This window comes from Rhinoraja longicauda, chromosome 22 (assembly GCF_053455715.1).
Source record: "Rhinoraja longicauda isolate Sanriku21f chromosome 22, sRhiLon1.1, whole genome shotgun sequence".
Lineage (NCBI taxonomy): Eukaryota > Metazoa > Chordata > Chondrichthyes > Rajiformes > Arhynchobatidae > Rhinoraja > Rhinoraja longicauda.
In genome coordinates, this window is record NC_135974.1 from 9515531 (window position 1) to 9541921 (window position 26391).

Genomic DNA, 26391 nt, shown 5'->3' on the forward strand with positions numbered 1-26391 from the left:
CAGGACAAAGCCTAGCATGTAATATATGGAAACAAGTGAGAGGGGTTTTGGATAGTCAGATGGTTGGACAAAGGCCAGAGATGAAAAGACAAAAAGCATGAAGTAAATATAGAAGAGGTGCGAATTGTGAAGCCAGAGGTAGGAATATAGGTGAAAGGGGATTGGGGTAGAGGGAAGGAGAGTAATGGGTGTGAATCTTGGTGGAGCACAGGGTGGAGGGAATGGATGAGGCAGGGAATGTTGTTTGTGGGTTAAGTACCTAATATTGGAGAATTGAACATTCAGACTGTTGGGTTGTAAGCTACCCATGTGGAGTATGAGGTGTTGTTTCTCCAGTTTGTGTGTGGCTTTACTCTGGACATGGAGGGGGCCCAGGACAGAAAGGTCAGTATGGGAATGGGAAGGGGCTTTGGAACGAGTGGCAAACGAGATATCCAGCAAGCCTTGGGGGACGGACCGAGCCCAAGCGTTCGATGAAACAGCGAAATAGGAAATGGGGAGTTGCCACGAATGGTTTAGTTCTGGTTGGCAAGATGCTACAGACGTCAGGGCAGGGGATTCAACTTTTAAAAATTTATAGAAATGACCCAGTTGAAGATCTCAGAGGTTTGGTTGCTAAATTTGATGATGACATATAAATAGGTAGGAAAGTCAAGTGGTAAAGAGGGACATAGAGGCTACAACGGGATATGGGAAGGTTAAGGCATCTTTGTGAGCACATCTTTTGACTCGGTCTTTAAATTTATTTTGGGAGATAGGTTTTTTTTCTCCTGACTTACTTGGCAGCCATTTTAAAGGTTCTGGAAGAAAGGGAGCCTCCAGGGAGTTCGGGTTCTAACCACTGACCACTTGGTTGTTGCTTGCAGCTTGCCCGTGTACCGTGGTGGGCTCGTACATCGATTCCTGTGACCAGGAGACTGGAAAGTGCACTTGTCGCCCTTACGTGACAGGAGTCCATTGTGACACGTGTGTAGACGGCGCGTACGGCTTCCCAAATTGTCGAGGTAAGGAGCTTGCTGGCGTTCTTTTGCACCCTCAAACTGACCATTGTCTCACTGAATAGTATGGAGACACAGCATGGGAACTGGCCCTTTGGCCCACTGAGTCCACGTCGACCATCGGTCCCAGTATCCTACACACCAGGGGACAATTTGCAATCTTTACCGAAGCTAATCAACCTGCAAACCTGTATGTCTGTGGAATGTGGGAGGAAACCACAACACCCGGGGAAAACCTACGTGGTCACGGGGAGAATGCACAAACTCCATACGGCTAGCACCCGTAGTCACTGTCTAACGTGGGTCTCTGGCGCTGTAAGGCAGCAGTCACCTGTACACCAGTCACTGAAAGTTGGCGTGCAGGTACGGCAGGCAGTGAAGAAAGCTAATGGTATGTTGGCCTTCATAATGAGAGGATTTCAGTATAAGAGTAAAGAGGTGCTTCTGTAGTTGTATAGGGCCCTGGTAAGACCACATCTGGAGTATTGTGTACAATTCTGGTCTCCTAATTTGAGGAAGGACATCCTTGTAATTGAGGCAGTGCAGCGTAGGTTCACGAGATTGATCCCTGGGATGGCGGGACTGACATATGAGGAAAGATTGAAAAGACTAGGCTTGTACTCACTGGAGTTTAGAAGGATCGAGGGGATCTTATAGAGACATATAAAATTATAAAAGGACTGGACAAGCTAGATGCAGGAAATTTTTTCCCAATGTTGGGGGAGTCCAAAACCAGGGGCTACAGTCTTAGAATTAAGGGGAGGCCATTTAAAACTGAGGTGAGAAGGAACTTTTTCACCCAGAGAGTTGTGAATTTGTGGAATTCTCTGCCACAGAGGGCAGTGGAGGCCAAATCACTGGATGGATTTATGAGAGAGTTAAATGGAGCTCTAGGGGCTTGTGGAATCAAGGGATATGGGGAGAAGGCAGGCACGGATTACTGATTGTGGATGATCAGCCATGATCACAATGAATGGCGGTGCTGGCTCGAAGGGCCGAATGTCCTCCTCCTGCGTCTATTTTCTATGTTTCTAACTTTACCACTGTACCATCTTGAAACTGGCAAAATAATCATGTAATTAGAATTTTGTGAAATTTGGTCCTTAATTTCAGGACACATCTTGAATTCCTGCAGTGATCAAACAGCAGCTTTTTGTTACAAGATAGTTCAATAATAATTCCAAACCATATCTAATTGTCCTTGCTATGGGGTCACCCGATGGGATATTACTGGAGAAGGGGTTAATTGTTTTGACTGAAATATTCCTGTTACTTTGGTAAGCTGTCCTTAATGTGAACGGGTTGCCATCTCTACAAATGGCGTGATGTGGAAACATACAGGAGACAGTGTGTGGCTGTAGGATGTCAATATACCCTCCCTGCTTGGCCTCTGGGTCAACAAGTGTTATGAGGCCACAATAAAAATGCAGTTATATCAAGTATATTTTTGTCTTTCTGGTTTGGGTGATAACCTAACCCAATGAATTAGCCAATTCCACAGGCAGTTTCTAATTCCGTGGTAAAATTGAACTAATCCAGACAAGATTAGAATGCACTTGGAGTATTGTGTACAATTCTGGTCACCACACTCTGGGAGGGATGTGATTGCTAGAGAGAGTACAGAGAAGATTCACCATGATGTTACCTGGATTGTAAGAGTTAAGTTATGGGGAGAGCTTGAATAGGTTGGGTATATGTTTCCTTGAGTGAAAGAGACTGAGGGGTGATCTGATACAGGTCTATAAAGTTATGAGGGCCTAGACAGGCTTTGTAGAAACTTGGTTGCATGGTGGTAGATATCAAAAAACTAAAGGGCAGAGGGTTAAGTGAAGAGAAGAAATTTTAAACGGGATTTGAGGAGAATTTATTTTACACAGAGAATGATTAATATCTGGAACTCGTTGCCAGAGTAGGTGGTGGAATCAGATACAATTATTATGGTTAAGAGACAATTGGACAGACACTGAAATACACAAGTCATGAAGGGAAAATGGAATTGGCGCAGTTGGGCCAAATGATCAGCATGCCCATGGTGGGCCGAAGGGCCTGCTTGTTGACTGTGCAACTCTATATGGTGAGCAGTCCAATCAGCTCCAGTCGTCTTGGTCCCCTTGCCATTGGAATTAGTTGATTGATTTGTGAAGGACCGTGTGCTTCTTGGAGTGCAACATCAATTGCACGTTAAACAAACACACGCACAGGCCATCTTGGTTCCGACACTTCACAGTCCGTCTTTTCATCTTCGGACTTCACTGATGTAATCTTCCATTTGTCAATGCAACCTGTTTTCTTTCCAGTTCCTCTGTGTTTAATCCTTTGCATTGCTCTCGAAGGAGGTTTCACTTGAGGGGTTAGGTGATCCATGTCGTTGACTGGAGAAACAAAGAAATGCAGACACTGGTTAATACACAAAAGGACACAAAATGCTGGAATAACTCAATGAGTAAGGCAGCATCTCTGGAGAACATCGATAGGGAGCTCCCCTTTTCCAGATTTCTTCTCCTCCCCGACAATAAGTCTGAGGAAAAGTCTCAATCCGAAACTTCACCTATCCATGTTCTCCAGTGATGCTGCCTGAGCTGCTGAGTTACTCCAGCATTTTGTGTTCTTCGACGGTTTAACAAGAGACTGCAGATGCAGAAATCTTGAGAAAAATAAGAAGCGTGTAGTTACAGAGCATCCTGTCACATCCTCCACTAGGTTCAAATCCAGTGGTGTAACCATTGTGTTTGGTGAGATCAAACTGTCTGGTGAATTAGAACTCTCCCAGTACCTGACTGTGTTCTGCTCTTTATTTGTAGTTGCTTCCTGTGACCCAGCGGGCTCTACATCTCTCTCCACTAATGATGTGAGTAAATTCACCCATTGCAATATCTTAAACCATTCAATTGTATGTTTTAACTGAGCAAATAGTTCCCATCAAATGAGGGCCAGAGGTTTAATGAGAGTGATGATTGTTGGGAGGGATTCCACTGAAAATAAATTCTTATACTTTTAAGGTGAGGGGGTGAAACGTTAATAGAAACCTGAGGGGAAACTTTTTGTGGGGTGGTAGGTAAATGGAACAAGTTGAGGCAGGGACTATCACACCGTTTAAGAAACATTTGGGCAGGCTTTTGGCAGCAGTGAACTTGAGCCTAGAATGAAAAGTTAATTGGGTTTTAAGTTCCTGAAACCTAAGCTCGTGAAATGTGCCTTTGGTGGCTTGACTCCTCCCTGTGAGTTTGTAGTTTGCTCAGATGATAAATGCAATCTGATTGACGTGAAACCAGACCTGAACCAAGTAGTCCTTCTCTAGACCAAACCCAGACATGACCTTAACTGCAGCAATCTCAATCATGTTATTCACCAGATGGAATACTAAGCCAGTCGTCTGACCCAGCCCAGTGCAACTTGATCCAACCAGAATCTGAAAGTTTCAACAGAATTTAATTTATTTATTTAATATTTATTTAATAATTTATTCGAAAAAGGGACAATGTTCATTCATTGACATTTAAACAAATGTAAATGTACTGGAGTTAGCCGAGAGGCTAATTTTCATTGACAGTCCCTTAGCCTGATGTTGTTAGGCATCCTAGAAAAGAAATGCAATACAATATGTACAATAGTTAAAAACATAGTACATTACCATACAAACCTGAATCCAAAAGAAATTGGTTGGGCAATTGAAAAGCAAGCTAACAGCAAATGCTAGCAACTTTGAATCAAAACAGAAAATATCTCAGAAGAAACATAGCTGAGCACCCTTCAGTCAAAGGTATTTATTCACAAAATGCTGGAGTAACTCAGCAGGTCAGGCAGCATCTCAGGAGAGAAGGAATGGGCGACGTTTCGCGTCGAGACCCTTCTTCAGAATAAATACCATCTCTCCTGAGATGCTGCCTGACCTGCTGAGTTACTCCAGCATTTTGTGAATAAATACCTTCGATTTGTACCAGCATCTGCAGTTATTTTATTACCCTTCAGTCAAAAGTCATTGACTTGAAACACTAGCTCCATTTCTCGCTCTGGAGATGGTATCATTATTGCACATGACAATAACAATCCAATACCAATAAGCATATAGTACTTTATGGGAAATAATTATTGATGTTTGATAAATGTTCTTCTCCTGTACTCCATGGAATTATTCTCACCTTTAAGATTCTTCTTGAAACCTGAAATTAAAATAGAAAATGCTGGAGAGTCAACAGGTCAGTCAGCGTCTGCAGAGAAGGAAACTGAGTTAATGTTTTAGATCGCAGAAGCTTCATCCGAACCTGTTGTTTTGAGCATTTCAGTTTTTATTTCAATTTCCAGCATGTTTTTTTTTTTAACCTATCCATTTGAGCCTCCTCTACCTTAATATTTGGGCTCTGTCAAGTTTTGTTTGATGATGAACAAGAAAAATATGAAAATAAGGGCAGGAATAGGGCACTCACCCCCTCAATCCTGCCTCATCATTTTCACTATGATCGTGGCTGATCTGTCCTATGCTCCTGTAAAGTGACGTGCAAGGCTTTGCTGTGTAAAGGATGCTGCATACATGTAGGTTGCTGTTCTTCACACATCATTGAGGTTACTACTGAAGGAGCTACCCATTTTTTTCTTTGTCTACAACCTAACACCCAATATTAAAGACTAAAGTAACGAAACTGGAACTGTTCATTGAGGCTATAAAATACAGAAATAACCGGGTTGGCAACACTTGTCCCATTTGATCTCTCGTTTTCACACTTTGCCCTTCCATATCTCTCGTTTCCCTCTCTCCTGACCGTCCGTCTCAAGAAGGGTCTCGACCCGAAACGTCACCCACTCCTTCCATCCGGAGAAACTGCCTGTCCCGCCGAGTTTCTCTCGCATTCTGTGTCCATCTTCATATGTAATCCTGTTTGGATTAAAGCGTTGGGTCTTGCAAATAAAGAAACAGTTCCCTTACGGAGACACCACCAGCAACTGCAGATGCTAGAATCTTGTGCATAACTCACAGTGTTGAAGTAACTTGGGGTCAGGCACCATCTCTGGAGCGAACTGATAAGGTGACATTTCGGGTCAAGACCCTTCTTCAGTCTGACCCAAAGCACTGTCTGTCTATTCCCACCACAGATGTTGCCTGATGCACTGAGTTACTCCAGCACTTTGACTCCAGTTCCACCATGGAATTGCTCAATTTAGGCATGGCCAGCGCTTGTCTTGGAACCGAGGCTACGGGGCCTTTCCAGTAGAAAGAGCAGAACAAAAGTTTGAAGAGAACTTGATATGCCAGGGTGAGTCTTTGCTGAGTGGGATACAACTGACCAAATCTATTTGTCTTTTCTCTTCCCCTGTCCAGGAGTTCTGTCAGTGCCGGACAAACGTTGAGGGCTCTGCTTGCGATCAGTGCAAGCCTCTGTTTTGGAATCTGTCACCAGAAAACCCTTGGGGATGTTCCAGTAAGGAATCTCTTTGTATCCCGTCAGTGGGGCACATTTAACACTTGTGAACTCTTTACTCTGACATTTATTCATTATGGAATCATTCACGGCTGGAAACTAAGACACTCAATGATTTTACATAATTTCTTGGCGGAAAGATGCCTTTCACTGACTGCTGCCCTGTGCTTTCCCTTCCAGACTGTCAATGCCATATTGAAGGTACCTTAAATGGGGTGGCTGAATGTTTGCAGGTGGGTTGGCGCACTTTACTTATTTTGCTGAACGCCGGAAATGTATTCATGAAGCTGTGGATAATTTTATAATTTGGCTGAATAAGGTGGTTATTGTTAGAATAACTTAGACAAGACGTGAGTGACAGTTAAGACAGACACAAAATGCTGGAGTAACTCAGCGGGACAGGCAGCAACTCTAGACGAAAGGAATAGGTGACGTTTCGGGTCGAGACCCTTTCCTCAGTCTGAGAGTCAGGGGAGAGTGACAGATAACTTGTTTATTCCACATTAACTTGTCAGACAAGGGGAAGAGTCAAGCAAGGGACTGGTCTACTGACTCAAAGCATGCTGCCTTTTCATATCGTATTTCAAAGCAAAAATGTGGAGTGGGTCATGTATATTTGTTCACACAGTTCATTATTGTGACCCAGCATTCTGCTCCAACCCATAGCAACATAGCCTTACCACTAAAGACATGCAAGGTCAGTGTGACCAGACATGTTCAGCCTGGCGGTGATGGACCGCTTCACTGAAATAAATTACACATTCCCACAGAACAAAGTCTGTCCATGTTCATGACACGATGGAAGAACAGTTCAGTACCCCCAATACCCACATTACTCCTTGGAATTTCCCACTGGGTTCTCTCTCTCCCTCCCTCCCTCCCTCCTCTCTGTGAATACTCCAAGAATCTATTCTCCTCTGAAATTCCTTTCCTGCCTTGAAAGCGCCAAGCATGACCATCCATCCATCTGTTTATATCCGCATGTATTTGTGAGGTTTTTGAGCCAGTGTAACCTGTGGCCACATCTACTCCCAGTTGGTGGAACTTCCATAGAAGTCTTACAAGAAACTCCCAGCTAGCCGAGGATCTGTCCATACAGACCCACCCGGACATGTCGTTGGGGATCAGAGGATCGACTTATGCTTCCCTCTATTGCCTGTGCTGGCTTTGGTGGACTTTGTACTATCAAAACCAGATTGATAAGAGGTCCTGATTAGTTCTGTACGAATGTGCAGTACCCAGTGATATTTGTGCTGGAAGAAACTTCAGATGCTGGTTTACACCGAATATAGACACGAAATGGTGGAGTAACTCAGCAGGACAGGCAGCATCTTGGGAGAGAAGAAATAGGTGGCGTATCGGGTCGAGACTCTTCTTCAGACTATTCCTTTTCTCCAGAGATGTCGCCTGACCTCCTGAATTACTCCAGAATGTTATATATACCCAGTGTTATTTGTCACGTTTTGGGACCCTTGTGAGTAGGCATAAAACCACCAAGCAACAAAGAAGACAAAAAAAGACTTTGTATTGGCTATTTGTGTAAATTCAGACTGATTCATAAATCTAACATTAGAAGGATGAGGGGGGATCTTATTGAAACATATAAGATAATTAGGGGATTGGACACATTAGAGGCAGGAAACATGTTCCCAATGTTGGGGGAGTCCAGAACAAGGGGCCACAGTTTAAGAATAAGGGGTAGGCCATTTAGAACGGAGATGAGGAAGAATTTTTTCAGTCAGAGAGTGGTGAAGGTGTGGAATTCTCTGCCTCAGAAGGCAGTGGAGGCCAGTTCGTTGGATGCTTTCAAGAGAGAGCTGGATAGAGCTCTTAAGGAGCGGAGTGAGGGGGTATGGGGAGAAGGCAGGAACGGGGTACTGATTGAGAGTGATCAGCCATGATCGCGTTGAATGGCGGTGCTGGCTCGAAGGGCTGAATGGCCTACTCCTGCACCTATTGTCTATTGTCTATTGTCTATTATCATGGATGGGGATGTTGGGATATAATCAAACATTTAGTAAATGAAGTTTAAACCACAAGACTTAAGGGCCTGTCCCACTTTGGCGATTTTTAAGGCGACTGTCGGCGACTATCAAAGTCGCAGCAGACCGCAGAAAAACCGGCGACTTTTTCCCCCTACAACAACGTCTACGACAACCTAATACCTAGTCAACGGCAAGCTACCGATAACCGGCGACTCAGTCTCGCGACCTAGGACGTCCACCTACGACAGCGACTACGACAAGCAACGACAACCGAAGTCAACCTACCTCCACCCTCGACAAGCCACGACCCTGGCAGGTCACAACTGATGACAATGGGGGTAGCCATTTCACGTAACTTTGGCGCCAAAGGGGTGTGGGTAGGGTCTCCAATCATTCAGCATCATGACTGCCAGGAAGCAACATATGATGGCATTGCTCTTACATCAAATGCAAGCCCTGCTTCAAATTCAGATAGACCGAAGAAAACGAAGAATGGTGAAGAGGAAGCTCAAGAAGAGGTCTCTGTGGATGAAGCCCTTGTCCCTGAAGAGAGACTCAATGCAGTGCAATGTCAAAATAAATGAAAAGAGTTCGCTTTTCAATGCAGTGCAATGCTTGTGTTTGTGTTTGTTTTATTGGTCAAAATAAATGAAATTAAAATATTTGAAAGAGATGCCAGCCACGAGAAACTACTCTGAAATACAATAACTTCAAACATCAATCTTTTGTCCAATTATTACTTTATTCAAAGAAACAAAATTCTTATAAAAGGTGGGTAACCGTCGTCAGCACCGGCGACAACCTAAGTCACCTGGTGACAACCTGGCGACAACCTACGGCAGCGCCCACGACAGGAGACGACAAGCTACGATCATTGGCGTCAAGCCAGCAGTCGCCGAAGATTTTCGAGCAGGGAGAAAATTCCGCGCCGACCAGAAAAAAGCGATGACTCTTTGGAGACTACTCGCGGCCATGCCCGTGACACCCCGCGACACACCGGCGATCGTGCAGCGACAGCCTAGTCGCCTGTAGTCGCCTTAAAAATCGCCAAAGTGGGATAGGCCCTTAAGCCTCAGGTGTTTACATTTGGAGCATAGTCATTGTGTCCATCTGTCTAAGATAGGCACAAAATGCTGGAGTAACTCAGCGGGACAGGCAGTATTTCTGGAGAGAAGGAATGGGTGACGTTTCGTGTCGAGGTTTCCTTGCTGTTCCTGGAAAATAATATTGGGGCCACTGCAAACACTGCTGATGCTATAATGACATGACTTTAACATTGACATCAAAATGCAAGATATTTTTAATGATACTCTCCGTAATGTCGCTACTTTGCTTTGCAGAACAACGGGCAGTGTTACTGCAAGCCTAATGTGTGCACTCACCATTGCACAGCTTGTAAAGCGGGATACTACAACCTTGACAACAGGAACTACTTTGGCTGCCAAGGTGAGTTGTCTATTGCCCAGCCTGACAAATTCTCTGAAGCTGTGATGTATCAACACCCTTTCTGCTGGTTGGGGTCCAAGGTGTGTAAATGTCTGACTGCTACTAATGGATTGTCACCTTGCTGTGGTGGAGAATCTTGTGTGGTCCTGAGATCCTGAGAGCGATGCGGTCTGGAGCCACGCTCCTGGTAGGGTCACCCATGGCGGTAAGGTCGAGGGGGAGGTCCCTGACAAAGAGCAAACCAACCAAGACCTCAAAGGTGAAACAGGCGGAGGATGATTGCTGCCTTTAGTGGAGCATCACAGTGGCTGGGAAGGCGGATGAAGGCTGCAGTGGGCAGGTGCTACAGACGGGAAGGTAGACGCTCCTACCCCCACGGGTCTCAGGCAGATGAGGCTCGTCAGCCTGGGAAGGCAGTCCATCTAGGAGAGGGAAAACTCTGATCTAAAACCTCCACTGCCTTGTGGCCATATCCAGTCACTGAAATACTCCAAGAGTAAACCTCAAGAAAAATCCGGAGTCGGAGTCCCGAAGGCAGTTTGTCGTTGTCTACAACCTCGTTCTGGCAGCTCCTGTCATGGTGCTGGTGCCAAACTGTAACGGCTCTGCTGTTCCTTTGGATCGATCAGCGATGTGGAGAGGGGAGGATGTGCTGCATGGGCAACAGCCTGCCCTTCATATGACATCGCCCAGGCTTGCATCCGACCCACACATCCACGCTGCTCTAGCCGAGGTGTGGAGCAAGCAGCCAACAACCAGGATGCATCACCCATGGTCAGCCATGACCGAGAGGGGCCTTAGACCATTTTGTCCATTGGTGCTCTGTTCTTGGAGTTCTGAAGACCCCCTGGAGTTCTGTTTAAATTACAAAAGCTGCTGCAAATGCTTTGATTAGTTTGCAGTAATGAATTGCTATCTGAGCGTGGGATTGATGAGAGAGATGTTGTCTCCTTGTGATATCAGTGGATTCTCACCTGTCAAAGGGCCTTACGTTCCTACTTTACTCTGAGCTTTGGGGAATCTTTACATTAGTCTTTGAGGGAGAGGTGGCCATGCAGCTGGTGGACGTAGAGAAATTCTGTGTACAGCCAAGTTTGATTTTTTTTTCACTCTGCTTCAAACGAATCACCAAGGCCAAGTTCATGCAGATCGCTCTATTACTGGGGCAGTTTTAATCCCCCATCCATGTACAAGTTGGATAGAGAGTGATCACTGTACTCTTGTGTTTATTTCATAGCTTTCAAGAGTCCTGGAGCATTAAAGTAGGCCCTACTCCCATAGAGTCCACGCCGGCCATCAATCACCTTTTCACACTAAATATAAGAACAAAGAAACAGAAAAATAGGTGCAGGGGTAGGCCATTCGGCCCTTCAAGCCAGCACCGGTATTCAATATGATCATGGCTGATCATCTAAAATCAGTACCCCCCTGTTCCTGCTTTTTCCCCATATCCCTTGAATCTTTTAGCCCTAAGAGCTAAATCTAACTCTCTCTTGAAAACATCCAGTGAATTGGCCTCCACTGCCTTCTGTGGCAGACAATTCCACAGATTCACAACTCTCTCTGGATGAAAAAGTTTTTCCTCGTCTCAGTCCTAAATGGCCTACCCCTTATTTTTAAACTGTGACCCCTGGTTCTGGACTCCCCCAACATCGGGAACATTTTTCCTGCAACTAGCCTGTGCAATCCTTTAAGAATTTTATGTTTATATAAGATCCCCTCTCATCCTTCTAAATTTCAGCGAATACAAGCCCAGTCGACCCATTGTTTCATCATATGTCAGTCCTGCCATCCCGGGAATTAACCTGGTGAACCTACGCTGCACTATTTCAATAGCAATGATGTCCTTCCTCAAATTAGGAGACCAAAATGGCACCTAATACTCCAGGTGCAGTCTCACCAGGGCCCTGTACCTATGCAGCAGGACCTCCTTGCTCCTAAACTCAAATCCTCTCGCAATGAAGGCCAACATGCCATAAGGTTATTAATGTAAGTTTAATTTGCAGGTAGTGCCGGCAGCAAGGAAGGCAAACACAATGTTGCCGTTTAATTTGAGAGGACGAGAATATAAAAGCAAGATTTTTAAGCTGAAGCTCTATAAGGCGCTGGTCAGACCACGTGTGGAGTACTGTGAGTCGTTTGTGACCTGTATCTGAGGAAGGATGTGCTGGCATCGCAGACGGTCCAGATGGTTTATGGGAATGACCCTGGGGTTGATGGGGTTATCGTGTGAGGAGTGTTTGACGGCTCTGGGCCTGTACTCACTGGAGTTTAGAAGGATGAGGGGAGAGTCTCACTGAAATCTCCTGAATAATGAAGCACCTAGGCAGAGTGGATGTGGAAAGGATGTTTCCAGTAGTGGGAGAGTCTAGGACCATGAGGGAACAGCCTCAAAAAAAATCTTTAGAATAAGATGAGGAGGAATTTCTTTAGCCAAAGGGTGATGAATCTATGGAATTAATTGCCACAGTCGGCGGTGGAGGTCGTCAGTGGATATTTTTAAAGTGGAAATTGATAGGTTCTTGATTAGTAAGGGTGTCAAAGGTTAAGGGGAGAAAGCAGAAGAAAGAGAGGGGAGAAAAGAGCAGAGTTCAGATTTGGTCAACTTGCAGCAGTTCCCATTGAAGCACCATCAGAGTCTTGTCTTCAATAATAACTTAATCTGTTGAGGCAAATTGCCTCTGATGAAATTGGTGCAACCAAATGTATATCAACTAGATTGCTTCTTACAAAGTGTATTGATTTCAAGATTAACAATCATCTGTTCATGTTTTCTCTTTGCCTGCAGGCTGCCAGTGTGACATTGGAGGCTCTGTGGGAAGCTTGATGTGTACTGAGCAGTCAGGGAGTTGCCAGTGCAGACAGAATATTGAAGGACGTGCATGCAACCAGTAAGCCTCCAGTCTGGTGTTCTTGTGTTGGAGCTGTGGTATAATTTTACTGAATGTATGCCTCATTGTCACCTCCCCCTTAGTCAACAATGAACCATTCTACATTTTCTTGATCACCGTCTGCTTTGATCTGTTGTTTTCACACCTTGCCCTTCCATATCTCTCTGCTCCCTCTCATCTGACACTGAAGAAGGGTCTCGACCCGAAACGTCACCCATTCCTTCTCTCCAGAGATGCTGCCTGTCCCGCTGAGTTACACCAGCGTTTTGTGTTTTATCTGTCTCCTTTCTACACTGTTTCACAATGTTCTTGGTTATAAACTGCTGAATGTGTGTGATCCAGATACCGGTACACTTGGTATTGGTAGGTCACTGGATTTCTAAATCAACTATCTTTACGAGTATCAAATAAATGTCCCAATAACTCCTACTGCTGTGGACGGACGGCACAGTGGTCTAGCAGAAGAGTTGCTGCCTTACGGCACCAGAGACCCGGGTTCAAACATTGACTACAGGTTCACACTACTTCTTCGTTGTCCCACTTTCACATCCACGCCTTACACACTAATGGGCAATTTACGGAGGCCAATTGACCTACAAACCCACAGGTCCTTGGGTGATGGAAGGAAACCACAGCACCCGGAGGAAACCCACACGGTCATAGGGAGAACGTGCAAACTGCACACTGACAGTATCTGAGATCATAATCGAATCCAAGTCTCTGGCGCAGTGACGCAGGAGCTCCACCTGCTGCGCTGTTGTGCAAACTCCCTTATCCTATTAAAAAAATGTGTTTGTAATAAACCTTTGGCTTCAGTCCCTCCTAATGCTCTTTTTGTTTTAAAGAGCAAAGTCTGATCATTACTTCCCCGATCTGCACCATCTGCGGTTTGAGATTGAGGATGGATCAGCTCTTGATGGCAGGGCCGTTCGTTTCGGCTTTAATCCACTCGAGTTTGAAAGCTTTAGCTGGAGGGGTTATGCACAGATGTCTCCGATTCAGGTAGGTGGCAGATCCACTTGGTTATTACGGGAGTCAGGGGTGATGGGAAGAAGCCAGGTGAATGGGGTTGAGAGGGAAAGATAGGTCAGCCATGATTGAATGGTAGAGTAGACTTGAAGCGACGAATGGCCTAATTCTCCTCCTGTAACTTACGAACTTCATGAGGAGAAGAAAGCCTGTACCTCGTTGTTACATTGTGTTTAGATTTTGCTTCCTTGCTGCCTTTTAATCCCTCTCTCTGTCTCTCTGACAACTGCTGGAGAAAAGTTGCAAGTTTACACGGGACATTTGCGTAGGTAAACAAGGCAGATGATTACAAATGCATCTTCGCTTCTTCACTACTTAAAACAATGAAACAATAAAACAATATCTCACAGAGACATATAAAATTATAAAAAGGACTGGACAAGCTAGATGCAGGAAAAATGTTCCCAATGTTGGGGGAGTCCAAAACCAGGGCCCACAAGTCTAAGAATAAAGGGGACGCCATTTAAAACTGAGGTGAGAAGAAAGTTTTTCACCCAGAGAGTTGTGAATTTGTGGAGTTCTCTGCCACAGAAGGCAATGGAGGCCAATTCACTGGATGAATTTAAAAGAGAGTTAGATAGAGCTATTGGGGCTAGTGGAATCAAGGGATATGGGGAGAAGGCAGAGGCATAGGTTACTGATTGTGGATGATCCTCCTGCACCTCCTCCTCCTGCACCTATTTTCGATGTCTATGAAACAATCAGACACAGGGAAGTTTATGCTGAAACACAATGGATGGACATTTGCTTATCCACCGAAAACAGTTGTTGGGATCTTTCAAGGGTTCGGAGGGAGAAACTATTGCCTGCTCGTGAACTGAAGGCCTCCATTTACGATAGTTTTCAGTTAGTTTTAGCTGCTCCAGACCAGGAAGGGGAAAAATCACCTGTGATTTCACACCTGATCACTCTGTCCTGAATGTGGACATTCTCATGAAGAAAGTCAGAGATCAAATTGAAGAATGGTTGCAAGTTCACCTGGTTGCAGCTTTGAAAGTACTTGTCCTCATCAATGCCCATGTCCTGAAGGATTCCTGGTGCCAATGGAAGCACGTCCCAATATGAATCATGGTATTCAAGCAATAAACCTGTGAAAAATCCATGAGCTCATTTATCAACCTACTCCGTTAGCAACATTGAACAATAGTTGATAAAATAAGCAGTTAGTATTACTTTTATTGCATTTTATGTATTAATTACTGAATAACAATGAAGGTAGACACAAAATGCTGGAGTAACTCAGCGGGTCAGGCAGCACCTCAGGAGAGAAGGAATGGGTGACGTTTCGGGTCGAGACCCTTCTTCGGACTGAGGATAACAATGAATGACCATTCAAAATGCCTGCTCTATAAAACATGAATTAATCGTCTCATTGAGGCGCTTGGACCTGGAATGGGGAAAAGTTGCAGTAGTGAGGTTATGGTGGAGGGACTTTTATGGTGCACCTGTATGTGCTGTGGTCATGTTTGATGTTGGTATTGGACAAATTGCTAGAAGTTCGATGCACCACTGGTGATTAATGCACCTCACCTTAAAAAGGACCCAAAGTAAAAACCTAACAAATTATTTCATTGGCAAATACTTGGTATAAATGAAAAAGACATGCTCATAGTCCATGATTTCATGTCTCAATCCTCGCCTCTGGGATTCAAACTGATTATGTGTTGTTACGGTACTTGTACGTCCGTAAAGAGGGAGATGGAAATGAGATAAAAGACCAATGCATATGCCTCGTATGACATCATATATTTCATAAATGAAAAGTCGACATTTGTATCATCAAATGATTAACTGTATTGAAAATGCATTCCAAACCTTATTAGGGGGACCATTGTTGACAAGCAAATGTTTTTGACGCCAATAGAACATGAAACACAGAGCAGTAAGGCACAGGAATGGACCCTTCAGCCCACAATGTATGTGCCAAAACATGATGCAAAGTTAAACTGACCTCATCTGCCTGCACATGATCCATATCCCTCTATTCCCTGCACTTCCATGCACCTATCTAAGAGCATCTTAAACACCACTATCGTATCTGCCTCGGCCACCACCCCTGTGTGTTCCAGACTCCATCACTCCCCGTGTAAAAGACTGGCCCTCCACATCTCCAATAAACCTTCCCCCTCTCACCTTCTAGCTGTGCCCTCTAGTATTTGCCTTTTCTACCCTGGGGACAAATGTTTCTGACTCTGTACCCTATCTATGCCTCTGATATGATATATGATATGAAATATTACTATTAATACAATGACTTTTGTAATATATTTTATAATGCTTGAAACCACGAGGTTGAGGAGAAGGATCTCGACCTGAAGAAGGGTCTCGACTCGAAACGTCGCCCATTCCTTCTCTCCTGAGATGCTGCCTGACCTGCTGAGTTACTCCAGCTTTTTGTGAATAAATATCTTCGATCCACGAGGTTGTATCTTACAATGACTGCCTCTCGGGCGAAGATGTATTTGCACGTTTCGTTACGCTTGGTCTCGTTGGGCTGCTGGCTTTTAGGATTAGTGCGCGGTGAGGTGGTGGAATTGTTATGCTTCCCGTCCGCTTCTCTCTCCCCTAGACTAAGGTGGTTGTGACTGTCAATGTGACTTCCCCCGACCTGTTTCGCATCGTCTTCCGCTTCGTGAACCGTGGTCCCGTGGATGTGAAAGGAATGGTCGTGGTCAGCGAGGTGAATCTTAACGTTTGTGGCAACTGTAAGTGGCGCTCTGACCTTCGTAATTCACCTTAAAAAAAGTCTTTGCTGCTCGTCCATCCTTTTTACTGCAAGTCCAGGGATAGACAATAGACAATAGACAATAGGTGCAGGAGTAGGCCATTCAGCCCTTCGAGCCAGCACCGCCATTCAATGTGAGCATGGCTGATCATTCTCAATCAGTACCCCGTTCCTGCTTTCTCCCCATACCCCCTGACTCCGCTATCCTTAAGAGCTCTATCTAGCTCTCTCTTGAATGTATTCAGAGAATTGGCCTCCACTGCCCTCTGAGGCAAAGAATTCCACAGATTCACAACTCTCTGACTGAAAAAGTTTTTTCTCATCTCTGTTCTAAATGGCCTACCCCTTATTCTTAAACTGTGGCCCCTGGTTCTGGACTCCCCCAACATTGGGAGCATGTTTCCTGCCTCTAACGTGTCCAACCCCTTAATAATCTTATACGTTTCGATAAGATCCCCTCTCATCCTTCTAAATTCCAGTGTATACAAGCCTAGTCGCTCCAGTCTTTCAACATATGACAGTCCCGCCATTCCGGGAATTAACCTAGTAAACCTACGCTGCACGCCCTCAATAGCAAGAATATCCTTCCTCAAATTTGGAGACCAAAACTGCACACAGTACTCCAGGTGCGATCTCACTAGGGCCCTGTACAACTGCAGAAGGACCTCTTTGCTCCTATACTCAACTCCTCTTGTTATGAAGGCCATCATTCCATTGGCTTTCTTCACTGCCTGCTGCCCTGCATGCTTCCTTTCAGTGACTGATGCACTAGGACACCCAGATCCCGTTGTACGTCCCCTTTTCCTAACTTTGTACGCCCCCTTTGTACGTCCCCATCTTTGGTGCATTGGCAGTGCTTGTGGGTGTGGGCGGGGCCAACATAATTTGCAGGTGGATGCTTCTTCTACAGACAAGTAGACTTTGCATCTATTATATGGCAGCCTCCTTTGCTGTTCGCAGCCTTGTGTCACCCCTATGTGCCATTGTCAAATGCCTTCTCGTTTTTGCAGTATAGAGTCACAGTAACGATGCATGTGATGGATTTGCAGCTTTACTTGTTTAGTTTCATCTTGAGGTATATTAATGCAGGATCTGTCACAGTGTTTGGCAAAGTTGCAGCTTATCAGAGGCAAAGAACAGGTAAGATTTTAGCCACACAGATGCTGGTCTCTACAAGGTGGCAGTTAAAGTGAGTGCATTGTTGCATTGAAAGCAAAGATTCTTGTGCAATGTACCCAACTGAGCTTAAAATGACACGGGTGGTACATTATTCATTGCTGGGTTCTTTGCTACCTGCAGCCATTGCTGAAAGAGCCTCTTGCCTAATAATCTCACAAGTCACTCCTTAGTTATTTTTTGTTCCTGTCCATCTCCTGTAGTAATGGTACTGGACACACCTTGGTATCTCATGGAAATGATATTGAATTCTCCTCTCTCCTGTGCCTTTCTTTAACATCTCCCTCTCTATTTCATTGAGAGTTTGGAAGCATCTGTAGTTGTTTGTTTCTACTACTTATACAATGATAATCCCCTACTTGGTTATAGCGGACAATCCCTAATAACAGACACCATTTTTCCCCCTATGTGTAAGAAGAAACTGGAGATGCCGATTTGTACTGAAGAAAGACACCAAATGCTGGATTAACTCAGCGGGTCTGGCAGCAACTCTAGAGAAAAAGAATGGGTGACGTTTCAGGTCGAGACCTTTCATCAGACCCAAACTTCACCTATTCATTTTCTCCAGAGATGTTGCCTGACCCGCTGAGTCTCTCCAGCATTTTGTGTCATTCTTCCCACTATGATCCGTTACAACGACGGTTAACTTATTCTGAAATAAAAAGTTAGCATTACCTGTGATGCCATTAAATTAAATTTACATGTACAATTTACCAATTAAAAGTAAATTTACTTACAGTATGTCCAGTGGAGGAAATCAACCATGTTCTAAATGTGGCTCCAGACCAAGAGTTTAGTCTCAACTTCTGTCTGAAATGGCCAGGAAGGGGAAAACAGATGGATGTTAAATCCCAGGCTCTCTAATGGCAATCACATCCTGGGATGGACTAAAATGCTTGAGGAAGGAAAATTGACCCATTTTATATCAGAAAATGGTGAATATAGAACCGATGTTAGGAAGTCATCTTCACAGAAGATTAATGGTTAGTAAGGTCTTTGAGTTGTGGTAATGAAGGAGGAACTAGGTGGATAAACAATGGTGGCCTTTCCTTTCCACGCTAATTTAGTGAACCCTACAAACCCATTTGAGGTAGAAAATTTAATTCGTTTTCAGGTATAGTTTCCCAATAGTGCTTAGAGGCTGCTGAGTTACTCCAGCATTTTGTGAATAAATACCTTCGATTTGTACCAGCATCTGCAGTTATTTTCTTATGGTGCTTAGAGGCTAACTTGAATGTCTATCGCATTGATGCAGAATGCATTCTATCCAATATTCAAATGTGGCATTGTCCATATCATCTACAATTTAATTGGGATCATTTTTGCATTGCAATTCAATTGATAAATTTATTGGGTTTCAGGGAAAGGTCCATATTCTTAAATCACTATTTGTGGAAAATTGTCAGCCTCATGGCGGCGCGGTGGCGCAGCGTTAGAGTTGCTGCCTCAGCACCAGAGACCCGGGTTCAATCCTGACCATGGGTGCTGCCTGTGCGGAGTTTGTACGTTCTCCCCATGACCTGTGTGGGTTTTCTCCGGGATCTCCGATTTCCTCCCACACTCCAGAGATGTACAGATTTGTAGGCTAATTGGCCTGGTGTCATTGTAAATTGTCCCTCATGTAAGGTCGTGTTTTTGCACAGGGACTGCTGGTCGGCACGGGTCCCATGGGCTGAAGGGCCTGTTTCCACGCTGTGTCTCTAAACTGAAATAAACCCGTCTTGCGTCAGTTTTAATTAATGATATTTGGCCACTTAAAGAATGGAAATAACGTTAACTTTTGTGGATTGATGCCCAGGTTCGGAGCAAACTAAGCAAATCATATTTACACCCAGCACCGAGCCAACCTTTGTCACCGTGCCACAGAACACCTTCGTGGAACCTTTTGTGCTCAACCCTGGTATATGGTCTGTGATGATCGAAGCGGAGGATATCCTCTTGGTAAGAATCATTTGGTTGTGGATTTAACATTTGGGACCAGGTGCTGCTGAACACAATGTGATGCACAATTGAGTTTGTTTGGGACTTTAAATTATGACTTTAAGACTTAAGGTCTAAGTGTGGATGCAGTAAGCAAATGTTGACAATGTACTCACGAGCTATTTGGAATAGGTTTTTTTTAAACAGGAATGCGCACATTAACTTGGACCATCATTGGCATCTCCCTACCGTTTCTAGATCCCACCATCACAGGAGACAGTCTATTGACCGACATCTATTACAAACCCACTGACTCCCATAGCTGTCTAGACTACACTTCTACCCACCCTGTTTCCTGTAAAGACTTTATCCCCTACTACCAATTCCTCCGTCTAAGTCGCATCTGCGCCCAGGATGAGGTTTTCCATACCAGCTCATCGGAGATGTCCTCATTCTTTAGGAAACAAGGGTTCCCCTCTACCATTATAGATGAGGCTCTCATTAGGGTCTCCTCGATATCCCGCAGCTCCGCTCTTGCTCCCCCTCCCACCCATTCGTAACAAGGACAGAGTCCCCCTTGTCCTCACCTTCCACCCCATCAGCCGCCGCATGCAGCACTGGGCCTCACTCTGACAATGGAGGAGGTCTAGGACTGAAATGTCAGATTGGGAATGGGAGGGGGAGTTGAAGTGCTGAGCAACCGGGAGATCAGGTAGGTTTAGGCGGATTGAGCGGAGGCTTGATCTCGCCAATAGACAGATAAAGTCCAGTAATTTGCACTGGGCCTCCTCCATTGTCAGAGTGAGGCCCAGCACAAATTGGAGGAACAGCACCTCATATTTCGCTTGGGTAGCTTACACCCCAGTGGTATGAACATCGACTTCTCTATCTTCAAATAGCCCTTGTTTTCCCTCTCTCTCCACCCCCTTCCCAGTTCTCCCATCAGTCTTACTGTCTCCAACTACATTCTATCTCTGTCTCGCCCACTCCCCTGACATCAGTCTGAAGAAGGGTCTCGACATGAAACGTCACCCATTCCTTCTCTCCAGAGATGCTGCCTGTCCCGCTGAGTTACCTTTTGTGTCTACATGCGTACATCATCCAATCATTACTAATTCTAAAACCTTTAGGAATTAGTTCTTCCATTCAGGATTATGAGAATTAGCTGGAATTTGGCCCTGACGTCCCATCTACCTCATTGGAGACCTTTGAGCTATCTTTAATTGGACTTCATCAGACTTTATCTTGTGCTAAATGTTGACTTTGGATGCATTATCTGTGCACTGCGGAGTTTTCTTTGACTGGATACATGCAAGCAAAGGCTTTTTACTGTAACTCGGCATTCTGGACAATAATAAACATAAATAAAACAAAACTAGTTGGGGAGCCTGGTTCGATACTGATCTTGGGTTCTCTGACTGCATGGCTCCCTTCTGCTTTCAACCCTGGTAGGTTAATGGACCACGATAACCTCATGTGATCCTTTCCTCGACTCTATACTTCTTTGGTCTCATCCTTGGCTGCCTGGCCTCCACAACCACCTGCTCTTTCTTTCCCTCCCTCCTTCTTTGAAAACCCTTAAACCCATCTGTTAAATGAGGTCTTCGGTTCCCCACATGACGTTACTAAGCTGCCCAGATAACAGGATAATTTGCAATGTGGGATCTGGATGTGAGATTTACAAACCTTTTTTTCCCCTTCACAGCAAGCTATGACGAAGATATTTGCAGCAGGGGATACAACCAGAGCATCTCATGCATTTCAATGAGAGCATCTCTCATTCTTCCAAACTCTAATATATATCCATCCAGCTCAGTGCTTCCTCATTGGGGTTCAGGAGGATGTGGGGTGATCTTATAGAGGTGTACAAGATCATGAGAGGAATAGATCAGGTAGATGCAGATCTTCTAATATAGGAGAATCAAGAACCAGAGGACATGGGTTTATGGTGTGAGGGCAAAGATTTAATAGGAACCTGAGGGGCAACCCTTTGTCCCACAGAGGTTGATGGGTATATGGAATGAGCTGCTAGTTGAGGATAGTTGAGGAAGGTACTATAACAGCATTTTAAAAACATTTGGACAGGTATATAGATAGGAATAGTTTGGAAGGATGTGGGCAAAACGCGGGCAGGTGGGACTAGTGTAGATGGGGCATCTTGTTCCCATGCTTCTAGGTACTATGATTCCAACAAACGACGGTTCAAGTAGACTCTCTGCTCTCAGCTGTGGAACCTGCTGAGTGGCAGAGCAGGCCTTCGTGTCTCGGGTGGCAAGAATTGGACCGGAAAGTTTACATAACAATGAAGTATCTGCGCTGATGAAGTTCATAAATTATAGGAGCAAAGCTAGGCCATTCGGCCCATCAAGTCTACTCCGCCATTCAATTGTGCATGATCTATTTATCCCTCTCAACCACATTCTCCCAGCTTCTCCTCATAACCCGTGATTCCCGTACTAATCTAGAATCTGTCAATCTGCGCCTTAAATATATCCATTGACTTTCCCTCCACAGCCATTTATGGCAATGAATTCCACAGATTCACCACCCACTGACTAAAGAAATTCCTCCTCGTCTCCTTTCTAAAGAGGTACGTCCTTTTATTCTGAGGCCGTGGCCTCTGGTCCTGGACTCTCCCACTGTGGAAATATCCTCTCCACATTCACTCTATCCAGGTGAAAATATGGCTTCAGGCTTCAGGTTCCCTCTGGAAGTGAATATTGATATGTTGTGGCAACCGCACAATTTTACATGGTTCTGGATGGGGAAACCTAACCATCTGCCAAATCCGCAGTTAGTTTAGATCAGAACTTCTGCTTTCAATTCACTATTTATTTGCTTTGTGGTCGGTTGCAGTCAGCAAACATTCCTTTATCCCTGCTGGCCACTTAGGTTGATGTAAATACTTACCACTAATTTCCTTCCAGCTTCTGTTACAAATCAAACACTCGGCATTGGCTGCTCCAATATAAACATTGGCAGTCAAATACTCTGCCGAGAGAATTCAGGGTGCAAATTCTTAATGCGGCTATTAGACATTAGAGAGAGACAGTGTGAAAACAGGTCCTTCGGCCCACCATGTTCGCACTGACTGACCAGCAATCATCCCACACACTAGCAATATCCTACACACTCGTGACAATTTACAATTTCCAGAAGCCAATTGACCTACAAACCGTGACGTCGTTGGAGTGAAGGGGCAAACCAGAGCACCCGGAGAAAACACACATAGTTATAGGGAGAACATACAAACTCAATACAGGCAGCACCCGTAGTCAGGGTCGAACCCAGGTTTCTGGCAATGTAAGGCAGTGACTCTACCACTGCGCCACTGTGCCGCCCCAAACATTGAAGCAATCCTTTCAACTCAAACTTTTTCATGTAAAATGTCTCAATGGTGTTCGGTTAGGTAAGGGGGAAGTGCAGCGAGACCTGGGTGTCCTTGTACACCAGTCACTGAAAATTGGCGTGCAGGTACAGCAGGCAGTGAAGAAAGCTAATGGCATGTTGGCCTTCATAACAAGAGGATTTCAGTATAGGAGTAAAGAGGTTCTTCTGCAGTTGTATAGGGCCCTGGTGAGACCACATCTGGAGTATTGTGTACAGTTTCGGTCTCCTAATTTGAGGAAGGACATCCTTGTAATTGAGGCAGTGCAGCGTAGGTTCACGAGATTGATCCCTGGGATGGCGGGACTGTCATATGAGGAAAGATTGAAAAGACTAGGCTTGTATTCACTGGAGTTTAGAAGGATGAGAGGGGCTCTTATAGAAATATATAAAATTATAAAAGGACTGGACAAGCTCGATGCAGAAAAAATGTTCCCAATGTCGGGCGATGTCAGAACCAGGGGCCACAGTCTTAGAATAAAAGGGAGGCCATTTAAAACTGAGGTGAGAAGGAACTTTTTCACCCAGAGAGTTGTCAATTTGTGGAATTCTCTGCCACAGAGGGCAGTGGAGGCCAAATCACTGGATGGATTTAAGAGTGAGTTAGATAGAGCTCTCGGGGCTAGTGGAATCAAGGGATATGGGGAGAAGGCAGGCACGGGTTATTGATAGTGGACGATCAGCCATGATCACAATGAATGGCGCTGCTGGCTCGAAGGGCCGAATGGCCTCCTCCTGCACCTATTTTCTATGTTTCTATGTTTCTAAAATCTAGTGAAGATCATCTTGCTTATAATTTACCAATTGCTATAATATCCAATTGCTGTTTGACTTAATGCCCCAAACTGAAATCTAATTCTACTTGGCACTATTAAAATGTAACTTAACCCTTGGAACTTGTGCAATGATTATCTGATGCTATTAAGGTTTTGGTTGCAGCTTTAGCTGTGATGAGGGTTCAGACTTTCTTACCCTCTCTCCAATTTACTTTCCCATTAACCATTTGAATGCAAACAGAAGGCATTGTGATCAGAACATTTTTTTTTGCTTTTCCACCTGACTATTTGGGATGATCTCCAAGAAAGGTCCCTGCTTCCATCAGGAACATCTTTGTTTTATTCCCACTTGTTAGGAGAGATATTTGGGAGCAGTAAGGAAATATTTAGCAGGGGCCCCTGTTCAAATCGCACTGTTGGGATCCCAGATTAGACGCGTGGGCAGAAATAGAAGCCAATCAGGAGAAGAAAATTACGGAAAACTGGGCTGTCCAAGATGCAACTCCACAATCATATTTGTTAACTCGGTGAACAGAAGCAGCTTGAAACACTGCTTACTTTCTGATTTTTTTTTTGGACGAAACTGTGCTATGAACTAAACAAAAGGAATAGCCAAAATAGCCCTTGCCCTACCCCTTTCCAACACCTCCTTCCACCAGCTATCTCCACTCTACTCCGCTCTTGAAGAAGGGACCTGACCCGAAAGTCAGTCCGTCCATTTCCCTCCACAGATGCTGCCTGACCCGCTGAGTTCCTGCAGCATTTATTTTGTTGCTCATGGAAGCGGCTCTTTTAGTCGATCGTGTTTGTGGAGGTGCATCAAGCAATCCATGTCCCCACTGTTTTTACTCTGTTGGTTAATCATCTGTTGCAATTACAGTAAGAAAAGTATTTAAAAATGGAAAATATTGATCTTCAAAAAATATTTATTGGAGAAATAAAATATTGCTACTGTATGACTCTTCGGCCATCTTTTTCTTTGTCTTGCAGGACTACCTGGTTCTATTGCCCAGTGCTTACTATGAAGCACCAATCCTCCAGCTCAGAGTGACAGAGCCTTGCACCTACACAGTGAGCCATCAAGACACCAGTCAGAAGTGAGTTTGCTGAAAAAATTGTTGGGTTTTTGCAAGGATAATCTTGTACGTTTCTATTATAATTACATTTGAAAAGTTTGTTGAATTATTTTGGTTGAATTACTTTTTGGCCTGTACCAGAGGGTTGGTCGGCCCTCCATCATTTCACCCATTTATTCATCTTCAATGTCACTGCCCAACAGTACCTTGGTACAAAACTCCGAGGAGTTTAAGATGTGCTGAGGGTTTGGCATCGAGACCTCCGTCTTCTACTTTGTAGTTTAATAAGAATTACCTTGATTAAAGTAAAATATAAGTGGATATAGATTTGACCTGTGCGAATAATATCTAGCATTTTTAACAACTTTGAACGTGCCTCGGTCGCCTCGGCAGAAGTCGAACTATCTGTCCGTGGGAGAAGAGAGAAGAAATTTTCTTGCCTTCCATCACAGTGAAGGGGTGTCTGGAGGAGTCACTGTGATGGATGTTTGTGTTAAAATTGTGTGTCTTGTGTCTTTTACTCTGTATTGTTGTGGCTGTGTGGCAAATGATTTTCGTTCAATTCATTTTGAATGACAATAAAGATAATTCAGATTCAGATTCAGAAGGGTACAAGATGGAACTGGAAATATGGCAACTCTTGTGTACTGCCTCAGTGTATTCTACTATTCTTACACTGTTGTAGTTGAGTACGCCCATGTATAGTAAGATTTCTACTGTACTTTATGCAAAAAAAGGGCTTTTACTGTACCTAAGTACATGTGACTATAAAGTTCCATTGAGCAAAAGTAAGCTTGTGGAGCAGCACTTCATCTTATCTCTGGGCATGTTGTAGCCTTCCAAGCTCAGCTTTGAATTTGACAGCATCAGGCGACTAGCTTTCTCTGCAACCATTTCACCACCTGCACTCTGTCCACCACGGCTTGCTGGATCTCCTGGCTGCTAACCATTTTAACTCCCCTTCCCATTCTCACGCTGACCTTTCTTTCCTGGGATTCTCCATTGCCAGAGTGAGGCATGCACAAACTGGGGGAACAGTGCCTCATATTCTGCTTGGGTAGCTTACAACCCAATGGTATGAACATTGAATGATACAATTTTAAGTAATATCCCCTCTCTCTTAACTGTGCCATCCTCACCCATTTCTCACACTACCCTGCCTTTCTTCACCCCAACCCCCCCTCCTCCCCTGTCCCCTTCCATTTATATCCATGGCTTTACATTTCACTCATCTTCTCTCCTCATCTGACACCTTTTGTCTCCTTTTCACCTCTAGCATTTCTCACTCACTCCATCCATCTGTCAGTCAAATCCCCTTCACCTGTATCCACCTATCATTTGCCTAGTTGTGTACTGGGCCCTACCACTCTTTCCAGCGTTCTCCTCCTTATTACAATCAGTTTGAAGAAGGGAAGATGTCCCGACTTGAGACGTCATCTGTCCATTCTCCCTACAGATCCTGCCTGATCCATGGAGTTCTTCCAGCACTTTGCCCATGATTCCAGCATCTGCATGTCCTTGTGTCTCCAACTTGCTCTCTCTACTTGTATCTGAATTGGCCAACTCTT

At 44.5% G+C, this 26391-nt stretch overlaps 1 protein-coding gene across 2 annotated transcripts in view; it reads left to right on the top strand.

The window, feature by feature from the left end:
- lama5 (laminin, alpha 5) overlaps positions 1–26391 on the top strand; it is a 277790-nt gene that overhangs the window by 148034 nt on the left and 103365 nt on the right. For both annotated transcript variants that reach the window (XR_013548716.1, XM_078418700.1), the window contains exons 16-25: positions 867–1004; positions 3800–3846; positions 6313–6412; positions 6593–6645; positions 9738–9843; positions 12632–12734; positions 13580–13736; positions 16333–16468; positions 19463–19605; positions 24738–24844. Coding sequence is in view for 1 of the 2 variants with exons in the window: in XM_078418700.1 (XP_078274826.1) it covers positions 867–1004; positions 3800–3846; positions 6313–6412; positions 6593–6645; positions 9738–9843; positions 12632–12734; positions 13580–13736; positions 16333–16468; positions 19463–19605; positions 24738–24844 (1090 nt within the window). In the remaining variant the exon portion in view is untranslated. The remainder of the gene's footprint in view (positions 1–866; positions 1005–3799; positions 3847–6312; positions 6413–6592; positions 6646–9737; positions 9844–12631; positions 12735–13579; positions 13737–16332; positions 16469–19462; positions 19606–24737; positions 24845–26391) is intronic.